We start from the raw sequence: 15790 nt of genomic DNA, 5'->3' as shown, positions 1-15790 counted from the left end.
TGGCTACACTGTTCAAACACTGGGTCTGGGTACCACCAATAAACAAAAGATTTATTTGGAAATTTCCAAACCTGCCAGAAGTGGCACTTGCCAAGCCCTAGGCCCACCCACCCTCCTTACCGAGCTCCAAAGGGCAACAGCAGTCCTGCCCACTGCTCTTCTCCCCCTGCCCTCCAGCAAGCCTGCACACCCACACCTCAGGCCGTGCCCGAGAATAGAGTGCACCCTTCCTCTAAGAGGTGCTCCCCCCCCCCCGCCCCCGAGCCCAAGAGCTGGGGCGGCGGCCCTCTGGCATCCCAGGAGATGATGGCGGCTGGAGCCGCTTGCATAGATCAAGGAAAGAAAAGAAGGAAGGAGGCACCAAGTAGGGCTCCCTGAAAAACCCCAGCTTTCCCCTGTATAAAAAGTGGCTCCCGCATAGAAAAACCTGCTCCACAAATAGTGCAAATACCCAAAGGAAAGGAAAAAGCCAGCAGCAAGGCTGGGCTGGTAGGAATGGCAAAGAACTTTGGTTTGGAAAGGCTAGGAAGAGTGTGAGCTGTGCCCCTCTTCCTCGCCCAGCTCCCCAGAGCCAGCTCCGACACTCGCCCTCAGGGGGTCTGTAAACAAGCAAAGCCAGAGTGGCCTTTGGTTCTGAAAGGTCTCCTTACAATGTCAAAGCACAGCCTCCAGGTCCTACTCGGGCCTGCCTGCAGGGGGCAGAGGAGGCCTCCTGTGAACCCAATTAAAGCCAACGTGTAAAATAATAAGGCTTTGGGGACCAAGCAACAAGGAATCCTATCACTACATTTTGAAACGAAAGCTGGGAGCAGAGGGTGTCAGGAGACACCTCTCACCCCCTCCTTATCCTAAGCGTCGGCACTCCAGAGGGTGGTCCCCTTCTAGGCCGAGGAGGGGGTGGCTCCAGGGCTGGGAAGAAAGGGATCCCTGAGCAGTTAGGTCAGGCGGATTCCCAGCACCTGTTCCAGTTCCTGCCTTCGCTGCTGCACCTGGAGGGGGAGAGAGCTGCGCTCAGGCCTGTCCGCCTGTGCGTGTGACCTCACCCCTCCCCTCCCGAGTGCGGCCAGCTCAAGACTGCAGGCGGGCAGATGGGCAGAGCCGGCCTCACCTTGGCAAAGATGTGCCTCCCCACTGCTTCCTGGGCCCAGGGCTGGTGGTAGAAGGCAGCTCGTCTCTCCTCCTCAGGATTCCCAATCACATCAGTGATGATCTGCAAAGAGCCGGGAGGAAAGCCGGATGTGATTCCCACCCCTTAGCCAGTCTGCCCCCGGAACGGGAAGAAGAGTGATGGGGGCAAAACCACCCAGCGCTTAACATGGGCTCAACCTCAGGAGAGAGCTGCTGACCTTGAGGTCCCGGCGCTGGGAACGGAGCCATTCCTGGATGAAGTCCTGGGGGTCAGTGCTAAAGCTGAGCATGAAATCCCTCTGGGTCTTCAGCTGGTTGATGGACTCGATGGTCTCGTGGATCTGGGAAAAGGAGTCCATGGGTCAGACTGGCTCCCACCCCTCCAGGGTCTGGTCCCAAGCCTCACCCCAAAGGACTCAGATCCTGCCCCAAGGTGCTACATGTCTAGATAGAGCCTGCCCACCTCTATCTTGGGCCCCAGAGCAGGCTGGGGAGGTAGGAGGGCCCACCTTGACATCGAGAGAGGCAATCTCCTGCTGATTGGTGGTAGAGGCCAGAAAATTGCTCATCTGGGCCTTGAGCGGGTCATCCACCTCCACGTCAATGTCATAACAGGCAGTCTTCTTCTGGTCGTTCGGGTCCACGCTGAGGACAGCGCGCAGGAGCCAGGGTGAGCACACCGCTGTCGCCATCCCACCCACCTGGGCCACGCTGCTAGGAACCAAACCTGCTGCTTCTCTCTGGCTTTACATCAAGCCAAACATAAGCTGTTCTTAGAGGAGCCTTCCTCCCCGTCTCCCGTTTACCTAATGACATGATTGATGACAATGGGGTCTGGATGCTGCAGCAGCCCAGCCAGCTTCATGGGAATCTCAGAGAAACGGAGTCGGCCACAACTGAAGATCTGGAAAGAACACCCGAGGGTTGAGACAGGGGGAAGTGGACCATCCTAGGATCCGTGTGAAGAATGTGGCCAAGAACTAGCCCAGGGGGTTGGGGGGGAGGCTCTGGAGCAGCACGCAAGGCAGGGGTCCAGCTAACCTGGCGGAAGTAGCGGTTGCAGTTGATGTACTCGCGCTCGTGGCCGTCCTGCAGCTGATTGTGTTTGATGTAGAGCCACAGGGCCTGCATGATGGCAGCCCTCGTCTGTGTGTGCACCCCCAGCAGCCTTGCCAGTCGGGGGTCCAACTTGTACTGGGGAGGCTGGGGATGGACAGAGGGGTTCTTAGGAAAAATCAAAGTGGAAGAACAGGGCAGGGACAGGGTTTATGATAAGAACATGCCCCCACCCCCCCAGATGAGGGGCACTGTCACCTGATGATCCAGCATGAGCAGGAGGGTGCACTTGACATTGAGGTCTCCAGGCCGTTTCACTTGGAAGCCATCTGTCTCCTGGGTGGTGGGCATCCGGTGCCACTGGCATGAGGAGGGGAGCAGAGCTCATCACCAAGGGGGTGGGCATGACCCTATACACAACTGGCCCTACACAGGAACCAAGACCATTTCTCTGCCCACCTGGCATGTCACCCCAGGCCCACTCTCACCTCCACTAGGTGGTTGTCAGGCCCGTACAGTTCCTTGTCCAGCTCAATGACGAGGCTCTTAAAGAATGAAGAAAACTTCCTCTTCTGTTTACTAGGCTGGGGATGCAAAGGGGTGTGAGATGGGGGCGCTGCTGGGCGCTCGAGCCTAAGCTATACTAGGCCCCAAAGAGGAACGCTGTCTTGGCCCTGAAGCTCGGGGACCCAAGGGCTCTTGGGCCCTGAGGGGAGAGGAGAAAATGAGAGATTGGGGACAGGAAAAGGGCTCTATGCAGCCCCACTGGCAGCCAATAAAGCACGACAAATTAGAAAGGGGTACCCCTTCCGCAGGACACTTCACTGCCATCTGCAGGAAAACTATTGTCACAACCATACAAATCTGCCCCCTCTCACTGACTTGGCGCTGTGCAAAGCCGCTCTCCCTCAGGCAGGACATCCCCAGGAGTGCCCAAGTGTCAGCCCAAGAATGAAACCCACACAGGCCACCTCCCCTCCAGCACCTCTCCCCCCAACTCACATCATCCAGCAGTTTTCCCTCTACTCGGAGTTCCCAGGAAGCCACCTTGTCCCCTGCTGGGGTTCCCCCAGGGGTCCCTGCGCTTCCTGCACTGTCACCTTCTGCCTTGCTGGGACTGAACGTATTGGAAATATAGATCCGCAGCTTTCGTTTTTGCTAAAGAGAGAAAGACAAGCCGGTTAGCTAGAGGGGGCCCAGCATGTGGGGAAACACTGCCACCCAGTCTTCCCTCTGGACTCGTTCAACATCAGTGCAGAGCAGTGATGCTGGGCCAGGCCCCTGTTAGGCAGTGAGAATTGGGAGTAGGGAGTCCCAGGCCTGGCCTTCAAGAGACTCAGTTTTGTAAGATAGACAGATGCACTGCCAAAAAGCCAACAATTCCAACACAGGTGGTTCAGTAGAGTGACAAGAGGTTCAGGAAAATCAGAAGCCTCTGGCTGGCTCCTTTTTTTTTTTTTTTTTTTTGGCCTGCACCCACTGCCTGTGGAAGCTCCCAGGCCAGGGGTTGAATCTGAGCCATAGGTGCAACCTAGGCTACAGCTGTGGCAACATCGGATCCTTAACCCATGGCACCAGACCAGGAACTCACTCTGGCTCATATTTTTAACGAAACTCAAACACCCTCATGGCCCCAGAATATTATCTCCTGGAAAGTCTTCTACATTGAAGGGACTGTTATAGATTATTTATAACAAAAAAAAAAAAAAAAAAAAAAGCTGCTCTGGGAAGAAGGTAAGAACCATCTTTATCTACCCTGTAGTTCTGCCTTTGAGATCTTTTTTTTTTTTTCCAGCTGCCCCTGGGGTGTACAAAAGTTCCTGGGCCTGGGATCAAACCCTCACCACAGGAGTGACCCAAGCCACAGCAATGACACTGCTGGATCCTTAACCCACTGCACCACCAGGAAGTCCTGCCTTTGAAGCTTCTGACCATCATCTACAGTATGTATGTTTTAATGCCTGATCCAGGATATGCACACACGTGTATAAATGTCAGAAACCAAAACATCATAAAATAATTCCTTTACTCTGTGAGGAATTACTGTAATTCCTACTCTTTGGCTTTTCATTAAAAACATGCTGGCCCACACGTGATGTTGAGTTCGTGCTCCGTGAGCTGGACCCTGCAGAATGAAAAACCCTGCACGAGCCTGCGGCAGACCCTCACTTGGCCCCTGGCAAACAGGTCAGGAGAGGAGGGGCAGAGAAGCTGGGCAAGGCCCAGGAGTGTCCAGGGCTGCACACACCGTCAGAGGCTTTTTGATGGCCTCCTGGATCTCCATCCGCTTTCGAGCAATGGTCTGGTCCAGCTTCCGCTCAAAAGCCAAGAGATCCATGTACGCCTGAGACTCTGGGACAAGCTCCCGAATCTGGAGGAAGGAGGGAGAAGGGATTCATCAGCTTGTCTCAGGTGCGGCTCCGGCTCCTTCCTCCTTTCCTCCCCCACCCCAGGGCTGGGGGAGACTGACTCCAGCCCCAGCCAACCAGCCCTTGGACGGGCCTCCTAGGCCCCCTTCCAACAAACTCACTCGCTGAGGTAGAACTTTATCTGCCATCTTCCTCCTCTTTAACCTGGAGGACAGAAACCCACTTAAGAGGTCAGTGGTCCAGAGGACCTCCCCCCCCATCTACCTCTCCAGCCCCCAGGACCTTCCCCCAAGAGAACCGGGCGTCTTCCTCAGTCATCCCAGCTCTTAGGACTGAAGGAAACCCTGTTACCACCAGGCCGATTCTAGGTGGGGTGGGAGAAACAGGATGGTCTTACCCCCGGCGCTGGGCAGGCATCGGGGGCTGGGCCTGGGGCACAAGCAGGCGTTTTCGGAATGGATCCATCATGGTGGGTGGCATGCCAGGTCGAAGTGGAGCAGCTGTACCAAATGGGGAACCAGCAGGGGGTCCCACCTGCAAGCCAGCCATGGGCATCCGGCTCCCAGGTGACATGCCAGGCCGCTGGGGGAAGTGAGCCAGTGGGGGTGCATAGGTCAGCAGCGGGGCCCTTCGGGGCCCATAACCCATTCCCTCCATCCCTCTGCCCAGCCAGGCCCAGCCCTGAGCAGCTCACGGCAGAGCCCGGGCAGGAGTGCCAGGAACAAAGGGGAGCAGACGCCTGAGAGCAGAAGTGTAAACCACACCTGCCCCACCCCTTTCAACCGCCCTGGCAGCGGTGCCAGCGAATGAGGCCTGCAGAGCCCAGCAGGTGGGAGGAGAATCCTGCCTGCAGAGAGAAGAAGGGCCTGGGGACCTTTTCAGGGCCCATCACCACCTTCTAACCACCTTGCAGCCCTGGCACACACTGCCCTGCTCCCTGGGACCAGCCAGCTTCAAGGCACTCCTACAACTCTGATGATCCCACCAAACACTCCCATCCTTCTCCTTCTCCCAGCGTAAGGGAGAAGCCTGGGGGCAGTGTCCCTGCCAGGTGGTGGGAGTAATGTGATAAGAGCAGGCTGATGGGGCGCAGCCCCAACACCCAGTCTGGTCATGTGACTGAGGGGGGAAAGGCAGTCCAACTGGCTGGCAAGCCCACCAGGCCATGGCACCCCAGGTGAGCAAACTGCAACAGGATGGCCTGGAACGTGTCCCAAGTGGGGGAGTGGCCTCAGGCAGAGTACGGAGACCATCTGGTCGCCATATGGCCCCTACTCACATCTCAAAACTGGACCCTTCTCTTACCTCCCTGCTTCCCGGCCCCCAACCCCTACACCAGAACATCCCAAAGGGGACGCTGTGGCTCCTGAGCAGCCTGTGGGAGACAGAGCAGCTGGCACCTGCACTCTGCCCGTGGTCCACGCACCACCTGGCAACTGGGGCTGGCTCGGGCTCAGCGTAGCCCTGGCAATCCCAAACTGGAGAATGGAGATGAGATTATCCCGGGATGCAGGCATCAAAGCCTCAGGATCACCAGAGGAAACTGGGTGAGAGGTGGCTTCTTTAGAAGCCTGCAGAAGGACTCCCCACCGAGGGCCAGCTCCCCAACACCTCTGTGGAGCCCATGTGGGAGTAACTCCCGCCCCCTTCGTCATGGCTGCTCCTGCAAGGCCTGTTTGGCAGCTCTGCCTCGCGCACACACTGTCCCTGGCAGCTTCGCAGGGCTGGCCCCAGGGCCCAGATTATGCAACCAGCACAACCAGCCAACCAAGCCAGGCTGGGTGGGACTCGCATCAAATCAAAAGACCCTCACCCCGACCCCAACATCACGGAGACGAGATTTCCACTTCTCTTCATTTAGCACTCGGCCCATGTTCTCACCAAGGAGAGTCAGATTCTTGAGCAGATGCAGAGGTTGAGAGAAACATGACTGAAAGATGCGGGGAAGGGGGAAGGAGTGTTGGGAGGAGGGAGTTACACGTGGGGGGCTCTGGGACCTGGAGTCCCGCCACAAGGTTCTTTTCATCAGAAAGAGATTCACCTGAGCTCATGAGAGGCGAAAGACAGCCTGTTTCTCTGCCTTAATGAGCCACAGCTAGAGATGACAGAAAAAAAACTCAGGGAGACACAGCTGTAAGCCCAGCCCCAAGCACCCTAGACGTGAATTTCCCCCCAGCGCCTGAGCTGAAGGGGAAGAACAACCAAAGCGGCAGACCTGCAGAGAGGAGGCTAAGGCCTCCTTGCCAGGGCATCCGCACAAGCTCCTCAGCGACACCCACCCCTCCTAGGCGGGTGCTCCTGGAACAGGAAGTCCTCAAACCGGGTGGCACAGGCAGGGCCTGAAAGAGGCCTCTCCCAGATGCTGCTCCAGATCCCAGTTGCAGAGCCCCCAGCTCGCGCAGGGCCCCAGGCTTCTCCTGAGGGAGAAGGGGCCCAGGGAAAAGCTGCTTACAGTTCACGAAGTCCCAGCTCGGCCTTGCCAAGCTCCATACCTGGGCTCAGAAGCACCACTAACTCCTCCTCTTCTAAAAAACGACGCAAGAGTTAAAAAAAAAAAAAAAAGAGAGAGAGAGAGAGAAAGAGAAAAAGAACACAGCCCTGAGCTCAGCGCCCTGAGCCTCCGAAGTGAGCAGCCCAGAAGCGGCCCAGCAGCGGTCCACGCCTTCAACAGGACTCTACCTCCACCATCTGGGACAGCAGGGGAGAGAGGCCGGCCTGATGTTGCTGTCTCCAGAGAGCATGCTCTGCCAGGGCTCAGAGCCTGTGGCCCTGGTGCTCCTGGTGGCTGGGCCTAAGGACCAAGGAGAAGAGAACATACCCCCACATACATAGAAAATACTCTGAACTCTCTGGTGTGAACCCAGCAATCTGTGTTCTTGGGGGGGGGGGTTTCCCATTTTTTGTTTTCTTCAAGTTCCTTAGTAGACTGTGATCCACAGCTGGAAACACTGCGTGCAAGGAGCTGGGTCATCGTTTCCCTTCTATCAACAGATTGCCTATTTGCCCGCCGTGAGCTTGAGCGCCTTGCTCCCTGACTCACCTCGTGAGCCCCAACAGAGAGGTGCCCACTGCTCCTGAGATCTCAAGTCTCTCCTCCTGGAAGTCACATAAAGAACTTGAAAAGAGGCCAAGTAGGATCCTCTTTGCACTCAAGATGAGCTGCCTCCTCCTTCCCCCCATCTACCTTTACTGCCCCTCTGGTCCCTGGAAGAGAAGCAGGAGATGGGGAGAAGCCCACACAAGCAGAGGCTCAGTGCCTTCCTCAAGGTCTCGCTCCTGGTAGCCTGGGCTACCCAGCCAGCCAGCTCAGCCCTGCCACTTGCCCGAGGTCACCTGCTCAGGGGTTTTCCCCAGGCCACATTCCCCATGGGCTGCAGGTTGAGGAAAAGTGGAGGGGCTCCTATCTGCCCTTTAGATCCCTCCCAGGCCAACGGCCCAAAGGGAGGCACCTCAGCTAACTGGCCCAAGGGCCAGAATGACAGATGCAGGGATCCCTCCATGACACTTTGGGCCCATGAATCCCCAAGGGGGAGAGCAAGAGGGAAAGATGAATCCCAGCTGGAGCCGCTGGGACCAGGTCTGTCTCTATCAATACCCAGGCCCTAGGTTTTCTTTAGAGGGAGGAGGGAGAATGAGAAGTTAGAGGGAAAAATCACTGTCCCCAATTAAGCATCTCTTTACAAAGTGAAGGCCCAGGGGTCCTGGGAGGATGTGTACCCTACTCTATAAGGATCCATTTGGGGGACCTCTACTGGAGACACGAGAATCTCCTAGCTTCCCTGAGAGATTAGCAAGAAGCCAGTGTCAAGTGCTGGGATACATGGATTGGGATACAGATGGTGTTGTGAGAACCTAAAAGGCTAATTAAAAGTGGGGATGGAGTTCCCGTCGTGGTGCACTGGAAACGAATCCGAGTAGGAACCATGAGGTTGCAGGTTCAATCCCTGGCCTCGCTCAGTGGGTTAAGGATCCGGCATTGCCATGAGTTGTGGTGTAGGTGGCAGACACGGTTCAGATCTGGCGTTGCTGCGGCTCTGATGTAGGTTGGCAGCTGCAGCTCTGCTTCAACCCCTAGCCTGGGAACCTCCATATGCCTCGGGTGCAGGCCTAAAAAGACAAAAGACAAAAAAAAAAAGTGGACGGAGGGTAGGAAAAGAATGGGCACAATTCCTAAGCATTCTGGGGCAACCAGAAACAATGAACTTGGGGGCTGGTAAGCCCCACCCCCAGGGTCAGGCTGAGTTCCTCACACACTGACCCCAAGAATGGAGTCTCTGCATCGCCATGGCCTTTGAAGCTGCAACCCAAGAAGCCCTCTGCAAAGCCAAGCCCCAAAGAGGTAAGGACAGAACCTTTTGAAGCAACTCTCGCAGGCTCCTCCAGCCCCAGACCAGCAAGGCTCACTGGAGCCTCTCTGCTCCTCCAGACTAATCAACTCCTGGACACTGTGACACCAGGCAGAAAGCCAAAGTGAGTCTGTCCAGAATGGGCTGGGTTTCCCTCCTTTCTCAGGCCTGGCCACCACCCTCTCTGGTCTAACCCAGAGTCACCCCTGTGTGAAGGCCCCTGCGCACGACCCAGGAGTAGACTCCCCCTGCACAGGCTGGAATCGCTGGTCCTATCCTCCACCTCCTGTCGGTGGGAAGCCAGGCCCTTCTTCCTCCTCAGCAGCTGGGAGCCATCTCAGACACGCTAAAACTCTGCCAGTTCCCAACTTGAGAAAAAAGAGCAGCCTTGGAGTAGGACCAAGACCAATGTAGGGTAACCCTGGTTTCTCAGTGAGGGCCCTTTTCCAAAACTTTCTCATCACTTCCCAGGACCCCATTGCGGAGAATCTACACTAGACTTCTCAAGCCACCCGCCTACAATTCACTAGCTCCAACAACTCCTCCATCTCTCAGTTACTCAGAACCCCTGTTCCAAGACCTCACACCCTCCCAACAGCTTCAAACCCTTCACCCGAGAGTCGCTCTTACCTTCTCCCCTAACTCCTCCGCAACCACCTAGCCGAGCCCCAGAGTCCCTGGCTTTGCCCCGCACAGTGCCCCGTGAACTCCGCATGCAGAGCCCCTGTGCCCTCTGTCAGGAAGGCTGCTCCAGGACCCTCACTCGAGGCCTCTTTCGCCCCCTACCCGAGTGTGCTCGCGGCGCCGCCCGCCCCTCAGCCCTCCTCACCTGGTACTGTGCTGCGGGGCCCGCGGGGCCCATGGGGCGGAAGGCGGCGGCCCCCGGGCCCCCCACGCCTCCAGCCGGCCCCGGCCCCCTTAGCGCCGGTCCGGGCAGCATGCCGGGTCCCGCTGGCGGAGGCGGTGCTCCCAGGGCCGCGGCAACCGCGCCGCCGCCAGGGCTCAGCGGGGGCAACGGGAACCCGCCCGCACCACGGCCCGACATCGCTCCGTCCCGTCCCGCGGTGTCTCAATCCGGGCTCCGGGCTCCGCGCTGAGTTCGCTCCGCGCTCCGCGGTCCGGGACTTTCCGATCTAAATTCCGGGTTCTGGGGTTTGTTGATCCGGGTTCCGGGATTTCCTAATCCAAGTTCGCGAGTTCCTCACAAACCCAGTTTGGGGCCGGGCCGGTCTTGATTCCGGTCCTGCCCGGGAAATTCCGGATCCGGGATCCGCTACGGGCCCGCTAGCCTTCGACGGTCTCTGGAGGTTTCAACGCCAGCCTCCAGTTACCCAGAAGCTGCAGCTAACTCCCTCCCCCGCCTAACCCAGCCCAGCGCTAGGCCCCGCCTATACCCAGCTGGCCAATGCGAGGATGCCCCCTCAAATACCGCCCTCGCGAGACCCGCCCCTCTACAGGCACCGCCTCTAACCGCCGGTCCCCGGAGCCCCGCCCATACCCTTGGGCCGGCCCTCCACTGGAGGGGAGGGGGCGGAAGCAACTCAAGAAATGCAGAGGGTCAGAGGTCGAAGGTCACTAGCACTACTGTAGTAAACGGGTAGTTGCTGCTCTCTTCCCCGCTTGCGGCTGGTTCGCCGAGGTACCCTGCCTCGGTCCCTGAAAATAGTTGTCAGAGCTCCTTTCTACGTTTTAACATTACAGACAACTTAAAGCTGCTTTCTGCGGCAGAACAGCCGCCAACGTGACTCTAAAAGCCCATCCTAGTGGCTCAGAGCTGTCAAGAGACTTGGCTGCTCCAGACCCTATACAGCTGTGCGAAGAGTGGACTTGGCCAAGCGCCAAGTTTTTATCGCATATTTCGAACGTGCCTCTGCCTCACTTTAGGGAATCCTGATACTTTACTCCAGAGGAAATGTTTCTAGGAGAAGGAAGTTTGCATTATGAGAAACCCCTAAGTTAAATAAGGTCTTTCTCCAGGATTTAAAGCACTATTCAAAAATTCAATACCTTTTCGGAAATCAGATCTGTGTTAGCAGGTATGCAAAATAAAGCTGCTTCAGCTGTGCCAGGGAGCCCCTCTGACATTCTGGGATTTTTTTCCCCATGATACAGACCAGTGCTTCTTTAAGGAGCATAAGAAACATCTGAGGCTTTTGTTAAAAATGCAGATTAAGTTTCAGTAGGCCTGGGTTCTAGGGTAGGCTCAAGATTCTGCATTCCTAACAAGCTCCTGAGCAATGCTGTTGTTACCCAGACTACACTTTTTAAGTATCCAAGATAGACTTTTTTACCATACAAATCCTCTCCTTTGTTTTCATCCCCAACCAAGACTTGCCCCACAGCGTTCCATATTTATAGAGCAACCATTTTTAGTCAGTTTTGCTCATCTGTACTTCCTGGTATCTTTCCTCCAGTGATAAACCCTGCTTTCGCTGCTGCTTTCCTGCCTCTTGGTCTTCTCAGAGATCCCTCTCCTCTTTCTCCCTAAAAGTGGGTTACCTGTCAGTCTGAGAAGACCACTAGAATTGTTCCAGCCATTGAACCAGGGCCCCTCTCTCCGGCTTGTAAAGTGGGTAAAGAATTCATGACAAAGCATTTATGTCCATTTCAACCTTTTCAAGCTGCTAGAGCAACAGTAATTCCAGAGGAAGTAGGGGTAAATCCCCTGGGGAGCTATTTCAAAATATCCCTGCCAAACCACCCCTTCACACACACACACACACACACACAGAGCAATGGCTCCCAGTATTCTATTTTTAAAAAGATCCCCCAGGTCATTGTGATACAATCCTCCCTGTAGATCCATATTTCAACTCCCTGCTAGATGCTCTGTAGGTCATTTAAACCCATTTGTCCAAAATCACTATCTCATTGCCCTCCCTCCCAGTTTCTTCCCCTATGTCTATCTTGATTAAAGGCATAAGAAAGAGCCAACCCTGCCTTGCTGAGACATTCAAATTGGTCTTGTAGAAAACTGAGAGCCACAGAAGACAGAGTGACCCAAAGAGATGCCCAGGGCTCCTGCAACCAAAAGCCAAAAGCCCAAAGCAAAAAAAAAGAAAAAAAAAATTACAGAAAGCCTATTCTTGAAACTCTTCCTTCTCTTACTTTCCCTGAGTCTCAGTCATCAAGTTCTATTGGTTTTATCTCCTAAATCTCTCTTGGGTCCATCCTACCCATCTTAAGTCAGGTCCTCAGAATCTCTTCCATAACTCATCCAGTTGGTTTCTCTGCTAATAGGCCATTCTACCCCATCCTACCTGCCAATTTTATCCCAAGATGGCAAATCTGATCACATCACTCCATTTTCCAAAATTTGTGTGCCCTCCATCACCTTTTAGCAGACCCTTAATCTGCTGCACCACAGCAGGACCCCTTTATTTTCATAAAGCCTTTAAATTATGTGACTCAGACAAATTAAATATTCCTTAAATATTACCATAAAATAAAAATCTATTAATTAAAAGTTCCCAGAAATCTACAAAAGCATTCAAAACTAGTACATACAGTAGTAATTGCTGGCAACTTTACTAAGAAGTGTAAGAAATATCTTTTTTGAGAAATGGTATTAGAGGTCCTTCCCACTTAGCCTTTTTTCCTACTTTCTTTCTTTTTTGGCTGCCCCAAGGCATATGGCATTCCCAGGCCAGGGATCAGATCCAAGCCCCAGTTGCAACCTGTGAGACAATGCTGGATCCTTAACCCAGCGAGAGAGGCCAGGGATTGAACTCTCATCCTCATGGGTACTAGTTGGGTTCTTAACCTTCTGAGCCACAGTGGGAACTCCTTTTTCAGGTACTTTTGAACATCATTTTCTATTTTGTTCACATGCTTACATTTTTCCAGTTCCTCAATGACTTAGCAGCCTTAACTTTCATTTCTTTGATTAAAATTTTAAACTTCAACATCTTTAAGGCTGTTAATATAATTCCTTCTAATAAAAATAGCTGTATCATGTAAAAATAGTTTTCTAAAAGTTCTGATAATTTTATAAGTTGGTCACTTGTGAACTGAATTTTGGCAAATGAGCTTGCTCCAGATGATCCATTTATGTAAATGATGCTTTCCTAGGGAAATGGAGAAGGTATTCCTTCAAATGGATAATCACCTTGGCCCAGGTAGTTCCTTGTGGGGGGACTGGGTTATAGAAACAGCAGGTTTGAACATGACAAAAAGCAGGAGAAACCCCAGCTCGAGAGCTATCCTCTTCTGAACCTGCATCACTCATTCGACTTTTTTTTAAACTTGGTTTCTGGGCTCCCCAAATATGCTGCTTCCCTGATCCCTCAAAACTCTCTTTCTCCCCTACCTGCTCTTTAGTCCTAGGGCTGTCAATGCCTGACTCAGGGCAACTTGTTTATAGAGGCTAAATCACTAATTAGGATCAGTATAGTCTTTGTGTATATAGTTTCGGCATAGTCTTAACCAGAATTAGAAGAGTATATAAATAAAGGGTTAAACATCAGGAGTCAGTACTAAGTGAATCAACCTTGTTGGCCCATCAGAGTCAAGGTGAGGATAAGATCTGAGCTAGGGAGTAAACAAAGAAAAATCCAGGAATCCAGGTGGAAGGTCACTAGTCAATAAATCCAAGAGAGTGAGAGTATAAAGCTCAAGAAAGATTTGGGAGTCAAAGTTAACTGTTATGGTTAAGCTGGTTTTAACCTTCTGCCCAGATGGTTTAACTCCTGATTGGGACCAGAGTTCTGGGAAGGGGAAGCAGAGGTAATTTTTATCAGAGTTATTTCCTGAGCAGGCATTGTTTCTGCACTGTCCTGGAGTTCACACTGGAGGAGTGTGTGGATGGAGACAAGAGCCCCAAACAAAAGCCACAGCACAATATGATGAGTGCTCTTAGACCAGTTTAGATCTAGTGCTATGGAAGACAGAAAAGAGAACAACAAATTGACAATGGCAGTTGGAGGGTGGGGGATAAGAAATCATGGAAAATTCCAGAAGCAGTGACATTTAGTTGACCTTGAAGAATAAACAGACTCTTGCATAGCAGAGAACTGGGGAAGAGCACTTATTCATTTAATAAATATGTATTGAGTACTTAACTTTGTGCCAGGTATAGTTCCAGGCAGTGGGGATGCAGTGGCAAACAAGACAAAGTCCCAGCCTTAAAGGAGCTTATATTCTAGTGACATCATAGGCAGAAGAACCACGTGTGAAAGGCATGTTCAGGGAGGGGCAAGTTCAAATGTGGCTTGATGGCAGAATACATGAGATGTTGTTGCTGGACAATAAAGCTAGAGAGGTAGGAGGACAGAGAATAAAGAGCCAATTATGCCATTTTTAGATAAGACTCTTTTGTAAGCCATAGATTGTGTGTGTGTGTGTCTTTTTAGGGCCGCACCCACGGCATATGGTGGTTCCCAGGCTAGGAGTCTAATCAGAGCTGTAGCTGCTGGCCTACGCTTCAGCCACAGCAACGCCAGATCCTTGACTCGATGAGAGAGGCCAGGGATTGAACCCGCAACCTCATGGCTCCTAGTCGGATTCATTTCCACCGAGTCACAAGAACTCCGGCTTTTAAAAGACTTTAGAAACACTTTCTGCCAAAGAAAACTTGCAAGGTCACACAACCTTAAAAACAACAATAAGAAGAAAAAAAAAACAATGAAATTAGAGCACCTGTGAGGGTTCCCCCTGGGACTCAGTGGTAATGAACTCTACTAGTATCCATAAAGACTCAGGTTCGATCCCTGGCCTCACCCAGTGGGTTAAGGATCCAGTATTGCCATGAGCAGCGGTGTAGATCATAGACACAACTCAGATCTGGCATTGCCGTGGCTGTGGTGTAGGTTGGCAGCTACAGGTCCAATTCAACCCCTAGCCTGGGAATCTCCATATGCCCCCAGCGCAGCCCTAAAAGGACAAAAGACAAAAAAAAAAAGGACTTAGACTGGCCACCAAAATTGCCAACAATAATTTCCCCGCCTGCCACCCCCATATAGAGAATAGCAAGGCCTCTCTAAATCTGTGTCCTCATCCATAATATAGGATTAAATATAGTGCCTCCTTGCTTGAAGGTAGTTCAATTAAATGAAACAGATGCATGTAATAACTGCCCTCCTGAAGAAAAACAAAAAAACCCCAAATCCTCAAACTTCACTACACCAAGAAACTCAGCCCATGCCTCACGACCTTTCCAAGAAAGGACTTTCAGAGAGCCCAAGCCTCAACAGGATGCCGCCCATTGTGAATGGCCAGATTTGGGCTCAGGGAAAGTGTTCTGAGACTCCACCCTCGGGAGACATTTGATGTGGAAGATGAGGAACGAGGTCCTGGGGAGAACAGAAGCAACAGAGGAGGTTTTACACGCTCACCCTCATTTTTCATGTCTTATTAATAGGTCCCGGCGGGGAGGCAAGCGCACAGGCATCTTTGGTAGGAAGTGAGGCCGGAAACGCTGGTTCGCTCAAGCGTGTTACTTGTATGTGGAGAGCAGGGGGCGTGGCGCCGAAAAGGCTTAAGAGACCATGGCCGAAAGTCCTTCCGAACCCCTTTCCCACCCAACTCAGGAAGCGCTTGGAGTCCGGAGAGGATTTTTGTCCGTGTGACTAACGACTGCTTCACGTCAAGTCAGCCTCAAGACCCAAGGCGGGAATGAGGGTGCGCGCGCAGCCCCCTCCGCGGCAGGAGTGCACGTGTTCAGGCCGCACCACCAGACCAAAAGGCACAGGGGTGCCCACAATTCCTTATTTTCCTTATAGAGCTCACATTTGCGACGACCAACTTTTATCTCTTGTTTTCACATTATTTTATGCAGTAGCCATCACCTTGAGTCAAATATACGCTCTCTGCCAAGCGGGATACAGGTTTTCCTACTCTCATCTTCCCCACAATCCCCTCCTGTCGTTCTAGCTTCCTTCCCGCCCCCCCCAG

General features: G+C 53.1%; 1 protein-coding gene across 3 annotated transcripts; it reads right to left on the bottom strand.

Moving 5' to 3' along the window:
- Positions 1 to 24: 24 nt before the first annotated feature.
- SMARCD2 (SWI/SNF related, matrix associated, actin dependent regulator of chromatin, subfamily d, member 2) lies at positions 25 to 15500 on the bottom strand. Of its 3 annotated transcripts, none has more exons than XM_047756962.1 (13): positions 15232 to 15500; positions 4951 to 5135; positions 4715 to 4757; positions 4433 to 4555; positions 3187 to 3342; positions 2673 to 2768; positions 2443 to 2544; positions 2170 to 2331; positions 1935 to 2032; positions 1638 to 1773; positions 1347 to 1469; positions 1109 to 1210; positions 25 to 989 (listed from the first exon to the last, which is right to left on the bottom strand). In XM_047756962.1, exons 1-13 carry the CDS (start codon positions 15235 to 15237, stop codon positions 936 to 938), a joined length of 1386 nt encoding a protein of 461 aa, XP_047612918.1. In that variant the 5' UTR covers positions 15238 to 15500; the 3' UTR covers positions 25 to 935. The 3 variants fall into 3 exon arrangements, with proteins under 3 accessions (XP_047612918.1, XP_047612916.1, XP_047612917.1); XM_047756960.1 differs by lacking the exon at positions 15232 to 15500 and adding an exon at positions 9729 to 10255; XM_047756961.1 differs by lacking the exon at positions 15232 to 15500 and adding an exon at positions 6367 to 7070.
- Positions 15501 to 15790: the final 290 nt, after the last annotated feature.

This window comes from Phacochoerus africanus, chromosome 14 (assembly GCF_016906955.1).
Source record: "Phacochoerus africanus isolate WHEZ1 chromosome 14, ROS_Pafr_v1, whole genome shotgun sequence".
NCBI lineage: Eukaryota > Metazoa > Chordata > Mammalia > Artiodactyla > Suidae > Phacochoerus > Phacochoerus africanus.
Note: the sequence above shows the minus strand (reverse complement) of the source record. Positions and strands in the feature narration are given on the sequence as shown.

What these genes read in the sequence shown, in the direction of transcription:
- SMARCD2 (XM_047756960.1), bottom strand. Translation starts at nt 9,944, where the DNA reads ATGTCGGGCCGTGGTGCGGGCGGGTTCCCGTTGCCCCCGCTGAGCCCT. An exon ending in ATAAAGTTCTACCTCAGCGA is followed by an intron (nt 4,556 to 4,714) that starts GTGAGTTTGTTG and finishes TCCTTCCTCCAG; the next exon opens with ATTCGGGAGCTTGTCCCAGA. An exon ending in TTGCCTCTCTCGATGTCAAG is followed by an intron (nt 1,470 to 1,637) that starts GTGGGCCCTCCT and finishes TCCTTTTCCCAG; the next exon opens with ATCCACGAGACCATCGAGTC.